The 22,483-nt window shown below is 44.8% G+C and overlaps 1 protein-coding gene and 1 long non-coding RNA gene across 8 annotated transcripts; one reads left to right on the forward strand and one right to left on the reverse strand.

The window, feature by feature from the left end:
* Positions 1-170: 170 nt before the first annotated feature.
* Positions 171-18,643, forward strand: col1a1a (collagen, type I, alpha 1a). 3 transcript variants are annotated; one of them, XM_077618627.1, is made up of 49 exons: positions 171-310; positions 7,264-7,455; positions 7,767-7,792; positions 8,059-8,094; positions 8,877-8,969; positions 9,221-9,289; positions 9,353-9,397; positions 9,520-9,573; positions 9,654-9,707; positions 9,791-9,844; positions 9,934-9,987; positions 10,082-10,135; positions 10,786-10,830; positions 10,910-10,963; positions 11,039-11,083; positions 11,158-11,211; positions 11,450-11,548; positions 11,629-11,673; positions 11,752-11,850; positions 11,935-11,988; positions 12,075-12,182; positions 12,390-12,443; positions 12,538-12,636; positions 12,715-12,768; positions 12,840-12,938; positions 13,026-13,079; positions 13,161-13,214; positions 13,296-13,403; positions 13,485-13,529; positions 13,657-13,755; positions 13,839-13,946; positions 14,035-14,196; positions 14,302-14,355; positions 14,434-14,541; positions 14,622-14,675; positions 14,746-14,799; positions 14,877-15,038; positions 15,130-15,237; positions 15,321-15,428; positions 15,512-15,565; positions 15,747-15,854; positions 16,272-16,325; positions 16,391-16,498; positions 16,580-16,633; positions 16,710-16,817; positions 16,902-17,181; positions 17,351-17,541; positions 17,636-17,878; positions 17,962-18,643. In XM_077618627.1, exons 2-49 carry the CDS (start codon positions 7,365-7,367, stop codon positions 18,106-18,108), a joined length of 4,164 nt encoding a protein of 1,387 aa, XP_077474753.1. In that variant the 5' UTR covers positions 171-310; positions 7,264-7,364; the 3' UTR covers positions 18,109-18,643. The 3 variants fall into 3 exon arrangements, with proteins under 3 accessions (XP_077474753.1, XP_077474752.1, XP_077474754.1); XM_077618626.1 differs by lacking the exon at positions 171-310 and adding an exon at positions 5,448-6,006; XM_077618628.1 differs by lacking the exons at positions 171-310; positions 7,767-7,792 and adding an exon at positions 5,448-6,006 and having other exon boundaries at positions 7,264-7,482; positions 8,051-8,094.
* LOC144088299 (uncharacterized) lies at positions 5,048-21,322 on the reverse strand. 5 transcript variants are annotated; one of them, XR_013304844.1, is made up of 8 exons: positions 19,800-21,322; positions 19,416-19,709; positions 18,466-18,549; positions 10,029-10,130; positions 8,647-8,727; positions 7,242-7,339; positions 6,240-6,523; positions 5,048-6,111 (listed from the first exon to the last, which is right to left on the reverse strand). It is a non-coding gene; the product is annotated as an uncharacterized LOC144088299 (long non-coding RNA). The 5 variants fall into 5 exon arrangements; XR_013304845.1 differs by having other exon boundaries at positions 6,240-6,379; positions 7,242-7,483; XR_013304843.1 differs by having other exon boundaries at positions 7,242-7,483.
* Between the last annotated feature and the right edge of the window lie 1,161 nt (positions 21,323-22,483).

The raw sequence follows: 22,483 nt of genomic DNA on the forward strand, positions 1-22,483 counted from the left end.
ATTTGTGAAATGGTGAATTTTGTATGTTTTGGGAGTCCAAAGAAATTCAGACTATAAATTAGTGTGAAGATTCTGAATAATATATTTTTAAAGCCTAAAATGTACATGGCCACCACCAATGACTTCATGTTTCAATCAATGCATTTTAGAGACACTTTCTTGGGGAAAAAAGGAAGAAACAGCTGGATGGAAGGCAAAATGCAGGTTTGGGGAAAAAAAAAGCATCTTTCCGCATCTGACCTTCTCGACAGCTGGGCGGCAGAAAAAAATGTGGCGCAACACCTGGAACGGCGGCTGCCTATCACTTAAGGTGCGTGTTTATGAAGTGTTGAAAGCGTTCAAATGGATCATAAATACCATCATACATGTTCCAGAAAATTGGCATTTTTTTTCAGTAATGATCTGAAAACAAGAAATGTATTTTGAATTTTTTTTTTCATATTTAAATCATTCTAAAAATGACACCATAGCCATTCCATTTTTTTGCATCACCTTGTATAGTAGCGGTTTAATACTTGGGCAAAAGTTTGGATTTGCAGCCTTTGCAAACTTTATTTCTGGACGCATATTACAATGGCTATTAAAGAAGTTGGCATCTTTAATCTTATCGTTCTTTTTTAAATTGATTTTAGGTCCGAAAGCCTTTAAGTAATTTTTACATGTTCATTTATCCTCCGAAGCGATTTATAATCCAGTCCGAAAAATACGGTATATATAGTAAGGCTTTTTTCTTTAAAAAATCGACATAGTATAGTAAGGCTAAGAAAGTCGGAGAATAAATCTGACTTCTGATTCTTCTCCTAGTTATTGCTGTGGTCCAGTGGCAAAAATATTGATTCAGAACTTGAGGTGGGAATCAAGAGTGAGTTCAATTCCACTCTTTGCAATTCACAAATTGTTTATTGAGGTAATGAAAAGGATAAATATAACTTCCAATCACTTTATTTCAGAAGTCACTGTGGTCCAGTTGCAAAGACAAATGGTCAGAACTTCTGGTGGACTCAAGTTCAAATCAGGAGTGAGTTCAATTCCACTCTTTGCAATTCTCAAATTGTTTATTGAGGTAATGAAAAGGATAGATATAACTTTCAATCCTGAAGTCACTGTGGTCCAGTGGCAAAGACAATGGGTCAAAATTTAAGCTGGACACAAGTTCCAATCAGGAGTGAGTTCAATTCCACTCTTTGCAATTCACAAATTGTTTATTGAGGTAATGAAAAGGATAAATATAACTTCCAATCACTTTATTTCAGAAGTCACTGTGGTCCAGTTGCAAAGACAAATAGTCAGAACTTCTGGTGGACTCAAGTTCAAATCAGGAGTGAGTTCAATTCCACTCTTTGCAATTCTCAAATTGTTTATTGAGGTAATGAAAAGGATAGATATAACTTCCAATCACATCATTTCAGAAGCCACTGTGGTCCAGTGGCAAAGACAATGGGTTGAAATTTAAGGTGGACACAAGTTCAAATCTGGAGTGAGTTCAAGTCAACTCTTTGCAATTCTCAAATTGTTTATTGAGGTAATGAAAAGGATAGATATAACTTTCAATCCTGAAGTCACTGTGGTCCAGTGGCAAAGACAATGGGTCAAAATTTAAGCTGGACACAAGTTCCAATCAGGAGTGAGTTCAATTCCACTCTTTGCAATTCTCAAATTGTTTATTGAGGTAATGAAAAGGATGAATATAACTTCCAATCTCATCATTTCAGAAGTCACTGTGGTCCAGTGGCAAAGACAATGGGTCAGAACTTCAGGTGGACTCAAGTTCAAATCAGGAGTGAGTTCAATTCCACTCTTTGCAATTCTCAAATTGTTTATTGAGGTAATGAAAAGGATGAATATAACTTCCAATCACATCATTTCAGAAGTCACTGTGGTCCAGTGGCAAAGACAATGGGTCAAAATTTAAGGTGGACACAAGTTCAAATCAGGAGTGAGTTCAAGTCCACTCTTTGCAATTCTCAAATTGTTTATTTGGTAATGAAAAGGATGAATATAACTTCCAATCATATATAGGCGGGCCGCCTCGTGGTGCAGTGGGTAAGTCACCTGCCTGCGACGTGGGTGTCGATGGTTCACGTCCCGGTGTCGACGACTGTATGGTGTCGGCAGTCGGCCGAAGGCCGACTGTCGAACACCACCAGGAACCCCCCCCTCCCAACTGTCTTCCGGTCAGCCGAAGGCTGACCGGAAATATAGTTTTGCTGAAAAAAATGACTAAGTCTTTATTTGAATGAAAAAAGGATTACCCATTTACTGAACTACTAGTGTAGTGATTAGTCAAACGAGAGCGGGATTCGAACCCCAGTCTCCCACATGGCAGTCAAACTAACTAACTTGAGGTCTGTCTGACCCATTGTCTTTGCCACTGGACCACAGTGACTTCTGAAATTAGATGATTGGAAGTTATATTTATCATTTTCATCACCTCAATAAACAATTTGAGATTTGCAAAGAGTGGACTTGAACTCACTCCAGATTTGAACTTGTGTCCAACTTCAATTTCAACCCATTGTTCTTGCCACTGGACCACAGTGACTTCTGAAATGATGTGATTGGAAGTTATATTTATCCTTTTCATTACCTCAATAAACAATTTGAGAATTGCAACGAGTGGAATTGAACTCACTCCTGATTCCCGCCTCATGTTCTGACCCAATGATTTTGCCAGTGGACCACAGCAACAACTAGAAGGTGAAGAATCAGAAGTCACATTTATTCTCCGACTCTCTTAGCCTTACTTGCTATGTCATTTTTTAAAGAAAAAAAGCCTTACTATACTATGTCGTTTTTTAAGAAGAAAAGCCTTACTATACTATGTCGTTTTTATTATTATTATTTTTTAAGTCTTACCATACATGGTCGTTTTTTAAGAAAAACCTTACTTTACATGGTCGCTTTTTAAGAAAAAAAGCCTTACTATACTATGTCGTTTTTTAAGAAAAAAAGCCTTACTATACATGGTCATTTTTTATGAAAAAAAGCCTTACTATACATGGCCGTTTTTTTAAGAAAAAAAAGCCTTACTATACTATATTGTTTTTTAAAGAAAAAAGCCTTACTATTCTATGCCGTTTTTTAAGAAAAAAAGCCTTACTCTACTGTCGTTTTTTTTTTTTTACAAAAAAAGCCTTATTTTACTATGTCGTTTTTTTACGAAAAAAGCCTTACTATACTACGTCGTTTTTTAAGAAAAAAAGACTTACTATACTGTCGTTTTTTAAAGAAAAAAAGCCTTACTATACTGTCGTTTTTTAAGAAAAAAAGCCTTACTATACTATGTCGTTTTTTAAGAAAAAAATGTCTTACTATACTGTCGTTTTTTAAGAAAAAAAAAGCCTTACTCTACTATGTCGTTTCTTTTACGAAAAAAAGCCTTACTATACTACGTCTTTTTTAAGAAAAAAAAAGCCTTACTCTACTATGTCGTTTCTTTTACGAAAAAAAGCCTTACTATACTACGTCTTTTTTAAGAAAAAAAGCCTTACTATACTGTCGTTTTTTAAGAAAAAAAGCCTTACTACACTGTCGTTTAAGAGAAAAAGCCTTACTATGCTGTCGTTTTTTTAAGAAAAAAAGCCTTACTATACTATGTCGGTTTTTTTTTTAAGAAAAAGGCCTTAGTCTTTTTTTTTTTAAAAAGCCTTACTATACATGGTCTTTTTTTAGAGCCTTACTATACATGGTCGTTTTTTTTAAAAGCCTTACTATACATGGTCGGGTTTTTTTTTAGGAAAAAAAGCCTTACTTTACATGGTCGTTTTTTAAGAAAAAAAAGCCTAACTATACATGGTCGTTTTTAAAGAAAAAATCGCCTAACTATACATGGTCATTTTTAAAGAAAAAATCGCCTAACTATACATGGTCATTTTTAAAGAAAAAAAAACCATACTATACATGGTTAAATTTCTTTCGTAGTTGGTGCCTTCAATGAAAAAAATTGTGAAGAAGACTTTGGTGACTGAGTCCGAGCATACTCTGACACCCTGTATATTTGTATATTTAAAATCTCATGTATTGACCTGATCCAATAAACCCAGTCTCCTTCTCTGGCTACTGAGGCAATTTATCCTTTTGCCCTCAACCAACATGGACTTGAAAGTACTAAAGAGGCCCATATTTTGTTCTCAGTCACTTTGTGAAGCTCCCGCAACGCAAGGTCGAATCGGGGAACGATGAGGTGGCACTTTGTTCTTCTTCTGCCGGCCTTCTTTCCTCTGGAAAGGGCCGTCGCATTCCATCCTCCTCCCAAAAGAAGAAAAAAAAAGGGAACAGGCAGACACATGGATAATGTGAAGGTATCTCCAGCGTGTGAGAGCGTTGGAGAGAGAGGAGGAGGAGGAGGAGGCGGAGTCAGCCCAGACGTTGTTGGCCCGCTTTAGACTGTGCAACGTGTCTGCTGCCGACAGATCAGATGGCCGTCCCATCATTTCCCCGTTTTAGTGCAAGGGTTGTTTTCTGACTAATTACAGCTCACCTGAATAACCGTCTTCTTTTAGGGCATTTTTGGAAATGCCTTGACTTTGGAGTTGAAAGAAAACAGGCTCTTTTTCTTAGTGGAATGAATTTCAGTGTTCTTGTGCTAAAGAGACGATCACGTGACTAGTCGAGACCAACGTGTGTCTTTTTGCCACGCGTGTGAAGTGATGATGTCACAATTAGATGAATAATGAGCAATGCTTTTTCAAGTTGGGATGTGGAAGTATTCCTATTTGGGAGGAGCTAAATGTATTTTTGACATGTGTTTATGACCTTTTTGTAGAATTGCACTTCAATCTATTGGCTATTAAGTATGCATACTAGTGTAGAAATGGTGTCCAAACTCTGTCCATTTATTGGCTCGGCCCAAATAATGAAAACTGGCAACCATCCTTCCCGCTCCAAATGGATTGGACGTCCATCGCCGTCAAACGCAGCCAATGAATTAATGCTTGAAAAACAATACAAGTTTAAAACACCCCATTTAGAAAACGTGGCGGACTGAGCATTGCGGATGGCAAAAATTAGGATTTATTTTTACTCTTTCCATATTTTCAAGAGGTAACAAAATTGCATGAGAAGGTTTCAGACACGTTTGTAAAACGGATTTTTGCAAATTTAGATTCAAATGAATCTGAATCAGGATCCATAACAAAAAAGTCTGCTTTGAACAATGGTTTTGTGGAATCTTTCACGATGCAAGACAAGATGAATACTTAAATACTATGTCTTTAAAATAGCCGCCCGCATGATTGGCAAAATAAGTCATTGGTGATCGGTAGGAGAACAGAAACCAAAGTCTGATACGCTCATCCTCACTATGTTGCAGGCCACGTCTCGCCGTAACAAAACCTTTGAATCCCTCGAAAGGATTTTACGTACGAGGCTGAGCAAAGATCAGGTGAACACTCGACTTTTCCAAGGTGGATCGGGAAGATCCAAAAATCCGGAGTCAACCTGCCGCCACCGCCGTCGTCGGCGTCGGAGGAGAACCTCCTCAAACCAAGCGATGCTCTTCAAGCTCAAGTTTCCTCCCAGTAGTCCAACCCCCTTCTTTTCCTCTTCTCTCCATCCAAACTCCAACCCTTCTGCTATGGAATTATGGAAGGAGGGACCTTCTTTTTCCTCCCCCTTCCTTTTCTTTCTTTCTTTCTTTCTTTTCATCAGTGGCTTCCTCCTTCTGAGGGAGGGGTCCATTCTCGTCTTCCCTAAACGTGAGCGTCCCAGTGCCTCCCAGTTTAGACTCCCATATAAAAACCCCGGTGGAAAGTTAGTGTAGGCAGTAGGGAGTTTTCTGCTGGGGTCAGGAGGACTGTGGAAGAAGCGGACCCTGCCCCATACCCCCCGTGTATGAGTGGAGTGTAGCAGAAAGAGAAGACATCCCCCAATTTTTTTCCTCTCTTGCCTCAAAGAGTCTACATGTCTAGAGGCATCTAGATATGTTCAGCTTTGTGGATTTGCGGCGGGCGCTGCTGCTGCTCGGCGCAGCGGCGCTTCTGGTTAGAGCGCAGGGCGAAGACGACCGTAAGTCTCATCATTTTTTCTTTTTCTTTTTATGGAGCTTCTTTTTCAGCCAGACTTTTTCCTTCTGCATTGGGAAAATGGATATGTTCATGCCGCCGATTAGATCTAGAAGGAGAAGAGGGTGGGGTGGGAAAGGATGGCGTTAGAAAGTTGGAAAGGCGAATAGATGTAGTTTGAGATGCGTAATGCCACGGGCATCCCGAAGAGGCCCCTCTGTGGTCTCCTCCCCCCACCTTCTTGCATGCAGAAGCAAGTCGCTGCAGGTTTTCCACACAGGCCACGCTTCGGGCCACTCTTCCTTCCCAAACGTAGACTTCAACCTTTATGCATTTCAAGGGTCGGCGTCCAAATCGCTCGACACCACGTAGCTCATCTCAGGAGGTACAAAGATAGATGGCTTTTAAATATGCTTTGTCTCGGCCTAGCTCGATAGATGGCGTGTTGCCGGACGCCTTTTGGTGAATGAGAAAGCGGGTTTGCGACTCTTTTTCGAGAGCTCCAAGTCCGGGTGTTAGACCTGGAGGAAGATAATGAGGTCAACAGGCGTAGTCTTGATCACCTTCTTTGGGTTTTTTGTTTTCACCGAAAGTTGAAAGTCTTAATGGAATGTTTTGGGGACAGTTCTCTCTGTAGTGCCCCTTAAGAACTAGAACAATGCAGCAGAAATTCAATTTTCCAGATGTGGATTGTCTAGATAAGGTCGTAAACTTGCCGGAGAAGATTTGTCGGACTCACAGCGCCAGCTAGCGGCTAAAGTCTGCAACTGGCGCGCACATCTGGACGCCTCGTTTCCAGCCCCTCCCCCCACAGCCTTTCCCTTTTCTCGTGGCGCTCTAATTGCAAACATATGTCAAGTGTTTCCAGTATCTGTTGCCAAGTCCGCAAGATGCCGAGTACTTCTGAGCTCAGTTCGCTGGTATTCTGGTGGGAGATTTGATCCCTCCCCTTTTCCATCCCCAAAAAAAAAAAAAAAAAATCGAAATCACTACAGAAATCTGAGACACTTAAATTTAAGGAGTATTACCGGTATTATTACTTTAAATCCCACTTTCACCTTGCACGTACTGTCCCTTTCTTGCCAATATTATAAAAAAACTTAATTATCGTTAAACAACTGTCGTGATATCAAAGTATTAAGCAAAATTAAATGGTGTTTTGCATTTACAGTCCAACTTGATTTACTTCTTTATTTTTTTGCTTATTGGCCCACGTGTAATGTACCCCGCCGGCCTCACCTGTCTCTGTCGCCCCCCGCAGGCACGGGCGATAGCTGCACCCTCGACGGCCAGGTGTTTCAGGACCGTGACGTTTGGAAACCGGAGCCATGCCAGATCTGTGTGTGCGACAGCGGCACCGTGATGTGCGATGAGGTCATCTGCGAGGACACAACCGACTGCCCCAACCCCGTCATCCCCCATGACGAGTGCTGCCCCATCTGCCCGGACGACGGTACTACATCTTTTCCTTCAGTTCTGTTCTAAAAGATTCAATTCATTTGCAGCATCTTCAATTACAAACTGTACTTGTCCTATAACCTAGCACATGATTGGACACAATGACAACAAAGATGCTGTTTTTAATGGTCCCATTTCCACTATTCGGATTAGAATTACTACCACAGTGAATAAATTTCATGAAATGATATCTGAAATACACTATTCATATCACCCCATCTATAAAAACAAATGATGTCCACCGTGGCTTTGTGTCTTTGATGTTATAATGCGTCCAATTGACTTTATATCTATCTTTGTCCTCAGGCTACCAGGGTCAATCTCAGGTTGAGGTAAATACTTTATTTTTAATTGATATTCTATTAACAGATGTGGATTTGTTATTGACAAATATTTCTGTTATTGTTGTAAATCAATTTACATGATCAACATCAAAGACAATTTGGCTTTAGTGTGTTTTGACTTCATTGATGAATGATTGCTATGCTATGATAGCATATACATTGTCAGCTAACGGAGATTGTTCTAAGATCTTGACAAGTCAAATTAGCTGTCTTTTGCTAAGATTTTTGTCTTTTTTTTTTGGCCTCCTTTAAAGGGACCCAAGGGAGATCGTGGACCTAAAGGCGAAAGGGTAAGTGTACCCACTCATCCGAATTTCAGAACTCAGTTTTGATTGTGCTTTGCAAACAATGATGCATTTCATTTAAATACAGTAATGTAAAGTTGAAGCCGAAAATCTCTGGCTTGCTCTGGTTTGAACTTAATTCCCCTTTTTGCTAAAGAAAAATGATGTAAAATGTGACTCTTAAATATGGTGGTATTTTCTGGAGTAAATTCAACATTGGTGAATTCCAAAATGGAGGTCCATCAGAAGCCTAATGATGTCTGAAGGACAATAATGACATAAAGTATCTATGTGCATTGGTTTAGAGCTTGATAAAAATGTTTATTTATTTAAATCACTTGTAAGTGGCTGAGAATTTCCTTAATTATTCAACTTGTGGCTCACATTTACGGGAAGTTCTCTTGTTTCATTGAAAGGAGTCATACTTTAAAAAAAATAAATGCATCTAAATGGGAGTTTTAACAGTTAGTTTTTAGTATAATTATTCTTAGAGTAGACTGGTTCTAGAGATGATAATGAATACAGCATTCTCTATTTTTACAAATAAATAGTTCTTACCTAGTACCTGTTACCCAAGGTCACCTGACCAGTGTTCCCAGTTGGTCACAGGACTCCATCTTGGACGTTCCGGTCTCTTGACTGTAATTAGAATGGGGAAAAACAAGGATTAAAAAATACTCCGATTAATATAATACATGATGAATGCAATAACAAAGCTTCCCAAATTAACACTTGAATTTTCTCCCAGTCTTTTTAACCTTAACATTTTTTTTTCTTCCACCCTGCAGGGTCCCGTTGGTCCCGCCGGTAACGATGGTATCCCCGGCCAGCCTGGTCTGCCCGGACCTCCCGGCCCCCCTGGACCCCCCGGCCTCGGTGGAGTAAGTACAGAGATTTGATGGATTTTTGTTGTTGTTTTGAAGACAATCTGACTTTATAATTATGTACAGTGCTACATTATCCCAGTAAAATAGTGTATGTGTTGCTAGTGAAGAAAAAACGAGAAATATCATACGTCTGTGTAGTCTAATCTATAGTTTTTTTTGGTGTCAAGCATTTAATTATTAGTATAAAGCACAATAAAACAACGGGATGAAATTTTAACACAGCTCCATTCAATTTTTCCCCGCAGAACTTCTCCCCTCAGATGTCTGGCGGCTATAGCGAAAAATCTCCCGTGATCTCAACTCCTGGACCCAAGGTGGGTCTCTCACCTGCGCAATTTCCCCTTCAAGTCTCTAACATCTTGAATTGCCTTTGACAGGGCCCCCCGGGACCTCGTGGATTCCCTGGACCTTCCGGTTCTAGCGTAAGTACTCGGCTTCCTCTCACCTAAAAGTACTCGGGTCAGTCGGACGCGCTAGATTGACGCAAAGACGAGGAAAGAGAGAAAACTTGTCAACTAACGTGCCCTTTGGATCCTCTGCTCAGGGACCCCAGGGATTCACCGGTCCCCACGGCGAGCCTGGCGAGCCCGGAGCTACCGTAAGTGCTACAAATCCAGCAAGAACACGGAACGTGACGTGGCGGCCTTTTGATTTTTGACGCGCAATTGTTTTCCGCAGGGAGCCATGGGACCCCGTGGACCCGCCGGCCCCGCCGGCAAGAACGGAGAGGACGTAAGTTGCCCTAGATGTCCGCTCCGTGAAGCTGGCTTCCTCGCGCCTCCCTTAAAAAAATGTTCTTCCGCTTTGAACACTAGGGAGAATCTGGCAAACCCGGTCGTTCAGGCGAGCGTGGACCCACAGGAGCTCAGGTAAGTCGCCGATTGCCACGCAAATCCCAACCCGACCACTCCCAAGGTGGGTTAGTTATTGACTAATCTGGTTTGGTCTGGCCTCTCAGGGAGCTCGCGGATTCCCCGGAACCCCCGGTCTGCCCGGCATCAAGGGACACAGAGTGAGTCACCAAATTTGAAAAGTTTCTCGTTTTAAACCGACCTTCCATCTTGTGCGCCTTGGCCTGACGCACAAATCTTGGCTTCTCCTTTTAGGGATTCAGCGGTCTTGATGGTTCCAAGGGAGACAGCGGCCCTGCTGGACCTAAGGTAAAGGACAAAACAACAACAGACAAATTGCTTGACCATTGAAAGTTGTCAATTCACTTTCCTACATGGCAGAACATCTTTCCTATACTCTTGAATGCATCATAGTCTGTCATATCAAAACGGAATAGAATGGCTTTGTAGCTTGATGTGCTAGCTAAGATGCCATTTTCTGGTCTACTTCCCAAGAGCTGTAACTTTCCTGAATTCTCCCGACCGACAATCCTAACACCGCACTACCTATGTCCTATATACTGTTCGTTGCTATCTAGTTTATTTATCTTCTCTCTTTAAATATATAATGTACAACAACCCCCTAATTATCCAATTCAATCTCATTGTGAAATGACAATAAAGCCCCAAAGTACTTCTTCTTGGGTGACGGTTCACCGAATAAAGCGGCTAAATTGCTACTGCAATGAAGTCAAATAAGTGAATTTAAGCCTCTGAGCGACGATCCTAGAAAACATGGCATGTTAAAAGGAGTAATAGTACTATATTAGTAGTCATACTGGTTGATTTTTAGCGATTCCGTTAAATGTTATTCTTGAACATTTACATTTATTTTAGCCACATTAAAAAAAAAAAAACGTTACCCGGACGAAGAGCAGTATCAAATACGCCTTGTTTTACCGGTATATATTTGTCTGTAGGGAGAGACTGGTGCCGCTGGTGAGAACGGAACTCCCGGTGCTATGGTGAGTAAAAGGAGTCACCTGGATTTGTTGAGCCTTTCCTAAATGGTACGGATTTAATCCCGATTTCCTTCCTATTCAGGGAGCTCGCGGTCTGCCTGGTGAGAGAGGTCGTTCTGGAGCTTCTGGAGCTGCTGTGAGTCCCCTCAACTTTTATTTCACTTGCTTTTTTCCAAGACCACAGCCAAACTGACTTATGGTTGCGTCGCAGGGTGCTCGTGGTAACGATGGTGCCGCCGGTGCTGCCGGTCCTCCCGTAAGTGTGGATTTTTAAGACTATGGTCCGTGTTGTGGTGCCATTATTTTGATTTTTTTTTAACATGCACTCAGGGTCCCACTGGTCCCGCTGGACCTCCTGGATTCCCCGGTGGCCCTGGAGCCAAGGTACGAACACCCTTTTTTTCATTCCACTTGTGAGAAATTGGTATTTGGTTTGATTGACCTCAATCTGTAAACTTTGGGGGGGGCGGTTGGGATAAGTGCAACAATTCGATTTTTTTCTGTGTTTCTGTACCCGAAAATTACGATGGCTTTTAAATGAGGTTTCCCTATTGCTTTTGCATTTCAGTTGAAAGTGAGATTATTTTCTAGTCTAACGGTGAATCATTTTATAACTTTTAAGGGTGAGGTCGGAGCTCAGGGCGCTCGCGGACCCGAGGGTCCCGGTGGAGCCCGCGGCGAGCCCGGTAACCCCGGACCTGCTGGACCTGCTGGACCTTCTGTGAGTAAAAAAAAAAAAAATTGATCCTGAATGAAGATTTTGGAGTAGGGATGAATAATAACCAATACTGATCAATTCAGGGTAACGCCGGAGCTGACGGAGTTGCTGGAGCTAAGGGACTCCCCGTAAGTAAACCACGTGATGACCGAGCGGCTTCAAACTTGACATAGACCCAGAACTTGAGTACATACTGCCTCCTGTAGGGTGCTGCCGGAGTTGCTGGAGCACCTGGATTCCCCGGACCCCGTGGACCCCCAGGATCCCAAGGTGCTGCCGGTGCCCCAGGCGCCAAGGGTAACACTGTGAGTAAAGTTCTTGCATCCCAATGATGATTGTACTTTGCATCTGGACTGGTTTGCCAACGGTTGCGTGTTCACGTATCTCAGGGTGAGGCTGGTGCTTCTGGAGCCAAGGGAGAGCCCGGTGCCAAGGGAGAGGCTGTAAGTGGGCCACGTCAACGTCAACTGGTCCGAGCGCGCGTCATCTTGCGCGGCTAGCTCACGTGGCTGCATTTTTAATCGTCCAGGGTGCCCCAGGAGCTCAGGGACCCGCAGGACCCAGCGGCGAGGAAGGCAAGAGAGGAGCCAGAGGAGAGCCCGGTCCCGTTGGAGGCCGTGGAGTTCCCGGCGAGCGTGTAAGCACGACTCATGTCAATTGCGTAGCCCTGGAGAAGCCACATTTTTTGGGTTGCTTCCTTAAATTTTTTTTTAAAAGTTCCTATTTCGAACCCAAGGATAGATAGCTTCTTTATTTGAATCAGATACAAAGAGAGGGCAGTATTTTTCACAGATAAGGAAGAGGAATAATAGAGTAAAGCAAGCTTTTTTGATTTCCTCTATAGGGTGGTACTGGTGGTCGTGGTTTCCCTGGATCTGATGGTGCTTCTGGACTCAAGGTGAGTACGACACGAACGCCAGCACACTGTACGCCGTTAGCACTATCCTCCTTTAAACTACTTGGAATTAAGAGTTTGTTCCTGACAATCTCAGGGAGCCACCGGTGAGCGTGGTGCCCCTGGTGTCGCCGGACCTAAAGGATCCACTGGCGAGCACGGCCGCACTGGTGAGCCTGGTTTGCCCGGAGCTAAGGTAAGACTTTGCTGCCAATGATTTGTTGGACTTTCTACCGCACCATTCTTCCTCTGAACATTCACCTTCCATCTCCAGGGTATGACCGGCAGCCCCGGCAGCCCCGGACCCGATGGCAAGATGGGAGCTACTGTAAGTTCCGCTTCCAACGCCCTCGGTCTTTCAAATGAGCGCGCAGTGGGCTAACGAATCCACTCGACCAGGGTGCTCCTGGACAAGATGGCCGCCCCGGACCCCCTGGCGCTGTTGGAGCCAGAGGTCAGCCCGGAGTCATGGGATTCACCGGAGCCAAGGGAGCCGCTGTAAGTAGCGACTTTCAGATGCATTGGACTGTCTGAACTATTTTTCAAGATCGTCTTGTATAATCGAACCCCCCTACTTGTTTTCAGGGTGATGCTGGAAAGACTGGTGAGAGGGGAGTGATGGGACCTACTGGCCCTGTTGTAAGTTGTCCATAATACTCGGGAAGCTCAGTCCAAAAGATGCTAATCAGGCACTCAAAAGCAGCAACTTGGTTTTTTTAGGGTGCCCCTGGAAAGGACGGCGAGCTTGGCGCTCAGGGAGCTGCCGGAGCTAACGTGAGTAAACGCTTGCTGTTGCAAATTTTTAGCAGCCATTTAAAAAATAAAATAATAATTGGAACATGTCAATCTTCTCAGGGACCTGCTGGCGAGAGAGGTGAGGCAGGACCTGCCGGACCTCCAGGATTCCAGGGACTTCCAGGACCCCAGGGTGCTATTGGCGAGACTGGCAAGTCCGGAGAACAGGTGCATAATTCATTTCATTGAAGTGTGCTTTTTTAACACCCCATTTAAATGGACTACCTGAAGCCTTTTCCTCTAATTTAGGGTGTGCCCGGAGAGACTGGAGCCCCAGGACCCGCTGGTTCTAGAGTAAGTTATTCTCAACTATCTGGACTTGGTGAAACCAAGATTACCACGCCAAGGACATTAGATAAGAAAAGATGACATTAGGTCCGAAGCGATCGCACCCTAAATTTGCCACATCGCTCTGCTTCAGGGCGACAGAGGTCCTTCCGGCGAGCGCGGTAACCCCGGTCCCATCGGACCTGGCGGTCCCCGTGGGTCTCCCGGATCTGCTGGACACGAGGGCGCTAAGGTAAAGTTGGCGCGCGCCGAAAGCTATTTTGCGCTTGTTTCTCCATCCATCTATCTAATCTTTTGTCTCTTGACCAATCACAGGGAGATGCCGGAGCACCCGGTGCTCCCGGAGTTGCTGGCCCACCCGGACTGCAGGGAATGCCTGGCGAGCGCGGTTCCGCCGGTCTCCCAGGACTGAGAGGAGATAGAGTGAGTGGTCGCACCGCCATGGCTTTACACCCACGGGAAACTCGGGCCGCATCAAAATTTCACCATCCATCATTTCTGCCTTCTTCAGGGAGAGCAAGGACTCAAGGGTGGCGATGGAGCACCTGGCAAAGACGGTCCCCGTGGTATGAGCGGCGCTATTGGACTCCCCGGACCTGGCGGAGCCACCGGAGATAAGGGAGAGAGTGGCCCCGCCGGAGCCGTCGGACCCGCCGGCGCTCGTGGAGCCCCTGTGAGTTTATCTGCCTCCATCTCTCTCCCAATGGGAGCAGGAGCAATCAATCCAAGCTTGTCTTGTCTTTATGATGGACTGTAACATTCTCCTCTTCTTCCACAGGGTGAGCGCGGAGAGGCCGGACCCCCCGGACCTGCTGGATTTGCCGGACCTCCTGTAGGTTCATTCACCCCGTCAGGTACGTCTTCCTACTTGCATCCTCGCCCTAACCTTTTTCCTCTTCCCCACATCCAGGGTGGTGATGGTCTCGTTGGTGCTAAGGGAGAGACTGGTAACAATGGTGCTAAGGGTGACGCTGGTCCTCCTGGTGCTGCTGGACCAACCGGTGCCCCCGGACCCCAGGTAAGGTCAAATCAAATCCTACCTACATCATCATTGCATTAGCTTTCCATGCTGAGCCACTGTTCACCGCATTCTTTCAGGGTCCCGCTGGAAACACTGGCGCCAAGGGAGCCCGCGGAGCCGCCGGACCTCCTGTGAGTTACAACCGTTACTTCAACGTCAAGCAAATTTGTACTCACACTGAACTTCTGTTTCCTCAACAAGGGCGCTACTGGCTTCCCCGGTGCCGCTGGCAGAGTCGGACCTCCCGGCCCCGCTGTAAGTCTATGGCGCCGCCGCCATGGTGAATCCTCAGGAGGGTACCATTGATCGCCTGCTATTTTTCTTGGGAAAAGGGCAATGCTGGACCTCCCGGACCCGCTGGACCCAGTGGAAAGGAAGGCCCCAAAGGAAACCGTGGTGACACTGGATCTGCCGGTCGCACTGGCGAGATCGGAGCCGCTGGAGTCCCCGGACCTTCCGGCGAGAAGGGTAGCCCTGGTGCCGATGGCGCTGTCGTGAGTTGCTTTTTGATTGACCGTCCATCCCGACCACCCAAAATGATGAGATCACACACGGCCTAACGCTTCCCATCTCCATTCTCTGCAGGGTGCTCCCGGTTTTCCCGGACCTATGGGTGTTCATGGAGCACGTGGTATTGTCGGTCTCTCCGGAAAGAGAGGCGAGAGAGGTTACCCCGGTCTGCCTGGACCTTCTGTAAGATCTTACTATTTCTTGTCCCCAAAGTTAGCATCTTTTGGCTACTGCCAGCCAATGCTCAATTGCCACGTCGCCCTCAGGGAGAGGTCGGAAAGCCAGGATCTGCCGGCCCCTCTGGTGAGCGTGGACCTCCCGGACCCATGGGACCCCCTGGACTGGCCGGACCCTCTGGAGAGACCGGACGCGAGGTACTGGTCTTGGCCCGGCGCTCAACCGTGGCCGTTCAGTCCTTTGACTGCATTACGCAATTCACTTGTCTCCTCTGTTTTAGGGTTCCCCTGGTAATGAGGGATCTACCGGTCGCGATGGATCTGCTGGACCCAAGGTGAACTTTCTGAACTTGACTACAAATGCGTAACATTTGATTTGAAAATATTTGACACGTTGCTGCCCCTCGGGCAACAGTTTTCAAACCACACTAGTGAACAATTGCAGCCAATTGTTGTTGGCTATTGCAAAATCTTTGACTGGGAGGGTAACGGATCTGTTCTCGTCAAACAATTTAGGGAGACCGTGGAGAGGCTGGCCCTGCTGGAGCTCCTGGCGCCCCTGGAGCTCCCGGTGCCCCCGGACCCGTCGGACCTGCCGGAAAGTCTGGTGACCGTGGAGAGACTGTGAGTGAAAAGTGTCTCCAATGTCCACTTTACAAAACAGTATCTACCAGGGGTTTCTCTACGGTCCGTGGATCAACACTTTTTAATTGGCCCCCAGCAAATTATGAAAATCTCATTGAAGATGGCCCAGGCAAGAATCTTAAATTTACACCAATGACACATCAATGAATTGCCTCAAGCCCTTACCTCATCCACAGGCCTTGACAGTTGTAGACCTCAAATGTCTATCGCTGTCAATAGCAGCCTATGAGTTAACACTTGACAACCAATTCAGATCCTCTGTTTACCAAATGAATGATTGACAATTTCAAGTCAGCCCTCACGGCCTCGTTGGACATTCCTCGTACCTATCGGCCGCAACTGAGAAGTTAAAAGCCATTTGTGTGTCTACATGACAATTTATTCAATACCATTCAGGGAGCTGCTGGCCCTGCCGGTCCTGCCGGTCCTGCTGGACCTCGTGGCCCCGCTGTAAGTAGCATGACAGGCACAAGCCACGGAACGGAGATCGGGTGAATAAAGGTTCCTCCTCGTAGGGAGCCGTTGGACTTCGTGGAGACAAGGGAGAGAGTGGCGAGGCTGGTGAGAGAGGCATGAAGGGACACAGAGGATTCCCTGGTATGCAGGGAAATCCCGGACCCGCCGTAAGTAACTCATCATGGCCACGCTGATTTTTGGGACTGATTCGGGTCTCAACGACTGTTTCTTTTTTCATACCACTTTAGGGTCACGTTGGAGAGCCTGGACCCGCTGGCGTTGCTGGACCCACTGGATCAAGAGTCAGTTCGCACGTCAAAGAAACAATGTGCGCTCTACTTTTGTCCTTCTGGGAAATTAAGCTCTGGCTTTCCACAGGGAGCTTCTGGAGCTGCTGGTTCTCCCGGTAAGGATGGCATGACTGGCCTTCCCGGTCCCAGTGGACCTCCCGGACCTCGTGGACGCTCTGGAGAGATGGGACCTTCCGTAAGGCTCACGTCATCTGTCATCTCCATTCTCCAGCGAAGCCCTTCTAATGCATATCCCATCTCTGACCGTATTGTTCTTAAGGGACCTCCCGGACCCCCCGGACCTCCCGGTGCACCAGGCGCCCACAGTGGCGGATTTGACCTCGGCTTCATTGCCCAGCCCCAGGAGAAGGGCCCCGATCCCTTCCGCATGTACCGCGCCGACGACGCCAATGTCCTTCGTGACCGCGACCTGGAGGTGGATAGCACTCTGAAGACCCTGAGCCAGCAGATCGAGCAGATCCGCAGCCCTGACGGCACTCGCAAGAACCCCGCCAGAACCTGCCGCGACCTCAAGATGTGCCACCCAGACTGGAAGAGCGGTGAGTCCCTGATTTCTTTAGTATTTTACCACGTCAAGTCCAGGGTCGCTTGCAAAAATCACAACGTGAAAAGGAATTGCTGCCCCAACCCAGACCTTAAAACGTGATCTATGAACTTTCCTGGCGCTAATACACACTAAGATGGATTTCTGTGCTCGTCCATGTTCAGGCGAGTACTACATTGACCCTGACCAGGGCTGCACTCAGGACGCCATCAAGGTCTACTGCAACATGGAGACCGGAGAGACCTGCGTGGCACCAACTCAGCGTGAGGTGGCCATGAAGACCTGGTACATCAGCAAGAACATCAAGGAGAAGAAGCACGTCTGGTTCGGCGAGGCAATGAACGAGGGCTTCCAGGTAAGGGCGCCCGCCGACCTCGGTCTCCTTTTAGTGTCACTCAGTGTCCACGACGACCGCCAAACTTTCCCTCTGCTTTCCCCCTTCCCCAAAGTTCGAGTATGGCAGCGAGGGTTCCCTCCCTGAAGACGTCAACATCCAGATGACCTTCCTGCGTCTCATGTCCACCGAGGCTTCCCAGAACATTACATACAACTGCAAGAACAGCATCTCCTACATGGACGCCGCCACCGGCAACCTGAAGAAGGCCGTCATCCTCCAGGGCTCCAACGAGATCGAGATCAGAGCCGAGGGCAACAGCCGCTTCACCTACAGCGTCCTCGAGGACAGCTGCACGGTGAGCACCTTTCTCTCGCACCCGTTGTCGCGTTTCCTGTGTGCGAAATGTCGTATCTCAAACGTCCTCTTCTCCTTTGACAGTCACACACCGGTACACGAGGCAAGACCGTCATCGAGTACAAGACATCGAAAACATCTCGCCTTCCCATCATTGACATCGCTCCTATGGATGTCGGTGCCCCAGACCAAGAGTTTGGCCTTGAAGTTGGACCTGTCTGTTTCTTGTAAAAAGAGAAATCTGGACTTGAATATCTTGTGGTGCGTGAGTGTGTGTTATTTTTTTTTTCTAGCAACCATCCCTCTTAAAAAACCAAAAACCCACTAAAGCATTTTTTTCTGATCTGGCCCCCTTCATTCCTGTCCATCATTCCGATGGTCTGCCATGCCTAAAACCTGCACTTCAACAAAGATGGCGGTGATGCGGCAACACTCGCATTGTTGCGTTTGGGACCACTATTTTTTTGGTTTTGTTTCTGACTCTTTGTTTTTGCCATGTTTTTATCATCAGCAACACCAAGGACCCCATAGAGCAACAAGAAAATAATATATGATTCTGTAAAGTGTAAAAAAAAAAATTGGACTCACCCCTCTTCGGCCAAGCCAATCCAGGACTCTCTGGAGTTTACAGGAAAAACACACAGGTGACTTTTGTATTTTCATACACCCGTCCTGCGGTGAGAAGAATGAAAGGACAGTCCCATCAGACAGAACCCGATTGCTTTGTACCACATTTCAGGTGTTGATGAATAAACGGTGAAACTGACAGGCATGTTTGTCTTTGTTGTTAACGTCGACCGGTCTCCGCCTGCCCAAAACAAACAGCGTCTGTTTTGCTGTTGGGGCCGCTCTCCTGTTTGTTTCTCTTGTCTTCCAAAGTCACATTAAAACCACCAGCAGATAAACATGGGTTTAAAGCTTGTTTTTCTTTTAAAAAACATCCTATGGCTACCTAAAAAAGGGTGTTCGCCAGCAGGCGTCATAACGCTCTAATTTGTTCAAAACGAAAACAGGTGCTATCCTCTTGTTTAAGGTCCCTGACATCCACTTTTGTCTCTAATGGTGTTTTTTTTTAGTATCGAGCTTAGTGTTGTGACCCTTTGTGGTGCTAAACAAAATGTAGCGAAAATAAACCCTCTGCTCGTGTCGAACAAGCAAACTCTCTAAAATTCTCCCCTTGGTCAACCCTGAACAAAACCTCTGTTGTCCTTTGTTTGCTTTCTGGAGGTGTTTTTTCCCAGCCCCAAAATCGAGCCATGTTGAGAGAAAGAATCCCTTATTGGTAGAAACACCACAAAGATCTGTACCTATTTTGTAAATGTATATTAAATTGAGATGTTTCTAATTATTTGAATGCTGAAATAAAGCATGTTAAGTGGTCGTACGCCGAATCCTGCCTTCACTTTGTCAATGTCTGCCCCTTCAGCCCCGGTTTTTCAGAGTACTAAACATGTCCAGGCACCTAGGTGTTAAAAATTGGTGGAGTTTCTATTTTCTAACTTCAATTGTTAAGCATGACATTTAAAGAAGCAGCCTACCTTTCAGATGGTGCAGTCCATTTTTACTCCGAGGGATAGAATCCGATTGTAAGTCGTTATCTGGGAGCAGGAATCCAGAGAGGGGCTACATCCGAGCACTATGGCAGCAAGACTGAGGCTGCCTCGGTGCAAGCGGTGGGCATCACAAAGAGGCTGATTGTCCACCTACAATCCCCCCCCCCCCCGGCGCAGTGCTTGGCAAAAGAATATGCTTCTCTATTTGGCAGGAGAAATTCGACCTCATTGGTTGATGAGCAACCCCTCCGATTGCATGGAACGGTTAGATTGGATAGGCTGCAAAAAAATAAAAGTTGCAATTAGTAGTCATGCTAATTCAGGATTTCAAGCTTTTCATGAATAAATGATGTTTTTAAAAACACTTACATTAAATCACTGGCTGTGTTTCACAAAGCTAGATGTCCAATCCAATGAAGTTAAATAATTGTATAGCACCTTTTCACCTTGAAGGAATTTTGCAAATCCATTTTTGATAGTACTTAACATATATGAAAGGGGAAAAAATAGAAGTGAAGGCGCATATTACAAGACTTTTGCAGACAAAATCATTCAATTCACATTAGAAAACTATTCCAAAGCTAAAAACCCAAAATTACGATTTAAAAAAAAAACTTTTGTAAAATATTACTAATATTTGAATGTATTTTACCACACCAGAGTAACTGCATGCACTTCTGACTCTGTCTTCAATTGTTGTGGGGCTCAGTCCTAATATCCATGCTATTTCAAACAAGACGCTTATAAATTCAATATTTATTTGGAGTCAAACAGAGGAAAAGCTTTAAGAAAACATTTCACCATCACCCAAAAGCATCATATAGCGCAATAAAATGGTTAAACTAGAAAGTCAAGATGAATAAAACGAGCATTAGGACTAGGGAGTTACTAGTTAAAAGAGAAAAAGCAAGAGCTAGTCCCAACAAAAATAGTTGGAAAGACCAATTGTTACAAGGCACGACAGACTAATTAAGATGCACACAACACAGAAGAGACTATGACCTCTAAATGAATCAATTCACTTTTTAAGTGTCCTTTCTTGGCAAAGTCACGACTTGGTGCTTTCGCTTTAACACAGAAGCGCACCAAGAACCATCCCAACCAACAAATGACTTTGAACAAAAATCTTTTATCTGGTCAAATCTGATGGTTCGATCGAGCAAAGGATAGTTTTTGAATAACGTTATTTTTTTGTTTTTGTTTGTGTTTCCTCCCCGCCCCTGGATTCAGAAGAACCCTCAAGAACCTTCATTTGGCCCAAGTGGCCCACGGGCAATCAATATCGCAGCCCCGTCGAGGCAGAGTTTTCAAGAGAACAGGTTGGGCAATGCAAAGAAGCCGTTTGGAGCCCCCATCGAAGTCCCACCCACGTCTTCAGCCCACTGCATTGAACAGCTGAGGCATAGAAGAAACTCAGGCTTAAGCATTCAATATTCAAATTCTTTAATCCACATGGAAACAAATGAAAAAATGACTGAAATTGACTGAAACTTTTTTTTAACATTGCCGAGACTAAATACTGGGGGTGGGTGGGTATTTTGACGAGGTGGTAAAAGAAATACAACAAGAACTTGTGCAGTAATAAACAAAACATGCTCAGCCAAACCAATTGCAACAATGCTTTAAAACTAAGCAGGATAAAGTTGAACTGGAAGAGAAGGAAAGGCTTCCAGGAGGTTCACGTCCTGACCTCTAACCCCCCCTACTGGCAGATAGGTACGAGGAAAAACCTCAAAGACCATTTGTAACGTTTCTATAGCAATCCCTCAAATATCGCGGTTAATGTAGACCAGACATGGCTGCGATAAACGAAAAAACGCAAAGTAGGTGTATTTTTATTAAATATTACGGCTATAAGCATATCAAGACGATAATGTATTAATATCTAAATATAATGTGTGTGTGTGTATATATATATATATATATATATATATATATATATATATATATATATATATATATATATATATATATATATATATATATCAGTGGCGGGCGGTGCATTTTCTGGTAGCGCCTTCAACGTATCAATCCAACCCTCAAAAACTATTTTATGGCTATAAAACCTCTACTGCAGCTACAGCTGCGACACATAAAAAATAATCAATAAATTAATGCACAAAAATGGGGTAAAATCCACTTCCTAGCAGCAGTTCATGATTAAATACAAATACTGGAGCTTTTCAGACATTAAAACCAGGCCAGGGGGTGATTTTCCCGGGAAAAGACAGCGATGAACGTCAATGGCGTACGGGCAACCATTGCCCGAAAATGGGGTAAAATCAAGCCGAAAACAGCATTTATTGATTAAATACAAATACTGGAGCTTTTTAGACATCAGAACCGGGCCCGGAGTATCATTTCCCCGGTAAAAAGACAGCGATGAACGTCGATACGTCCATACATGAAATGACAAAAAATGCACTAAAATTAGGTAAAATCCACTTCCTAGCATCATTTATTGATTGAATACAAATACTGGAGCTTTTGAGACATTAAAACCAGGCCAGGGGGTGATTTTTCCCGGGAAAAGACAGCGATGGACGTCAATGGCAAAACGGCAAAAAATGCACTAAAATGGGGTAAAATCCACTTCCTAGCAGCATTTTGTGATTAAATACAAACACTAGAGCTTTTCAGATATCAGAACTTGGCCCACAATTGATGCTCAGCTCATATGGTGACGGATGGCTAATGATATCTGAGTCATCGCTGGGCGGCTGTGGTTACTGATGACAAATCCAATGTGGGGGAACACATTTTTTTATTGTCATAATAGCAATTCTTCACTAGATTATTAGCAAAAAAAATGATACGTGTAGTGATAGGTTCAAACACATACCATTGGCCATTTTGTATATTGAAAGTTCAATCGCTATAGAAATAGTTTTGTACTTTATATTGCAAATGTTACCTTAAAGAAACATCCAGCGGGATGGTCCTCAGCAATTTGCCATTGGCCTGCCTCACCCTCACAGCTGAGTGGACCAGCTGGACTCTGCACACATCCACGCACCTAAAACCAGTGAAATTCAGTAAACAGTAAGGTCATA

This window comes from Stigmatopora argus, chromosome 14 (genome assembly GCF_051989625.1).
Source record: "Stigmatopora argus isolate UIUO_Sarg chromosome 14, RoL_Sarg_1.0, whole genome shotgun sequence".
NCBI lineage: Eukaryota > Metazoa > Chordata > Actinopteri > Syngnathiformes > Syngnathidae > Stigmatopora > Stigmatopora argus.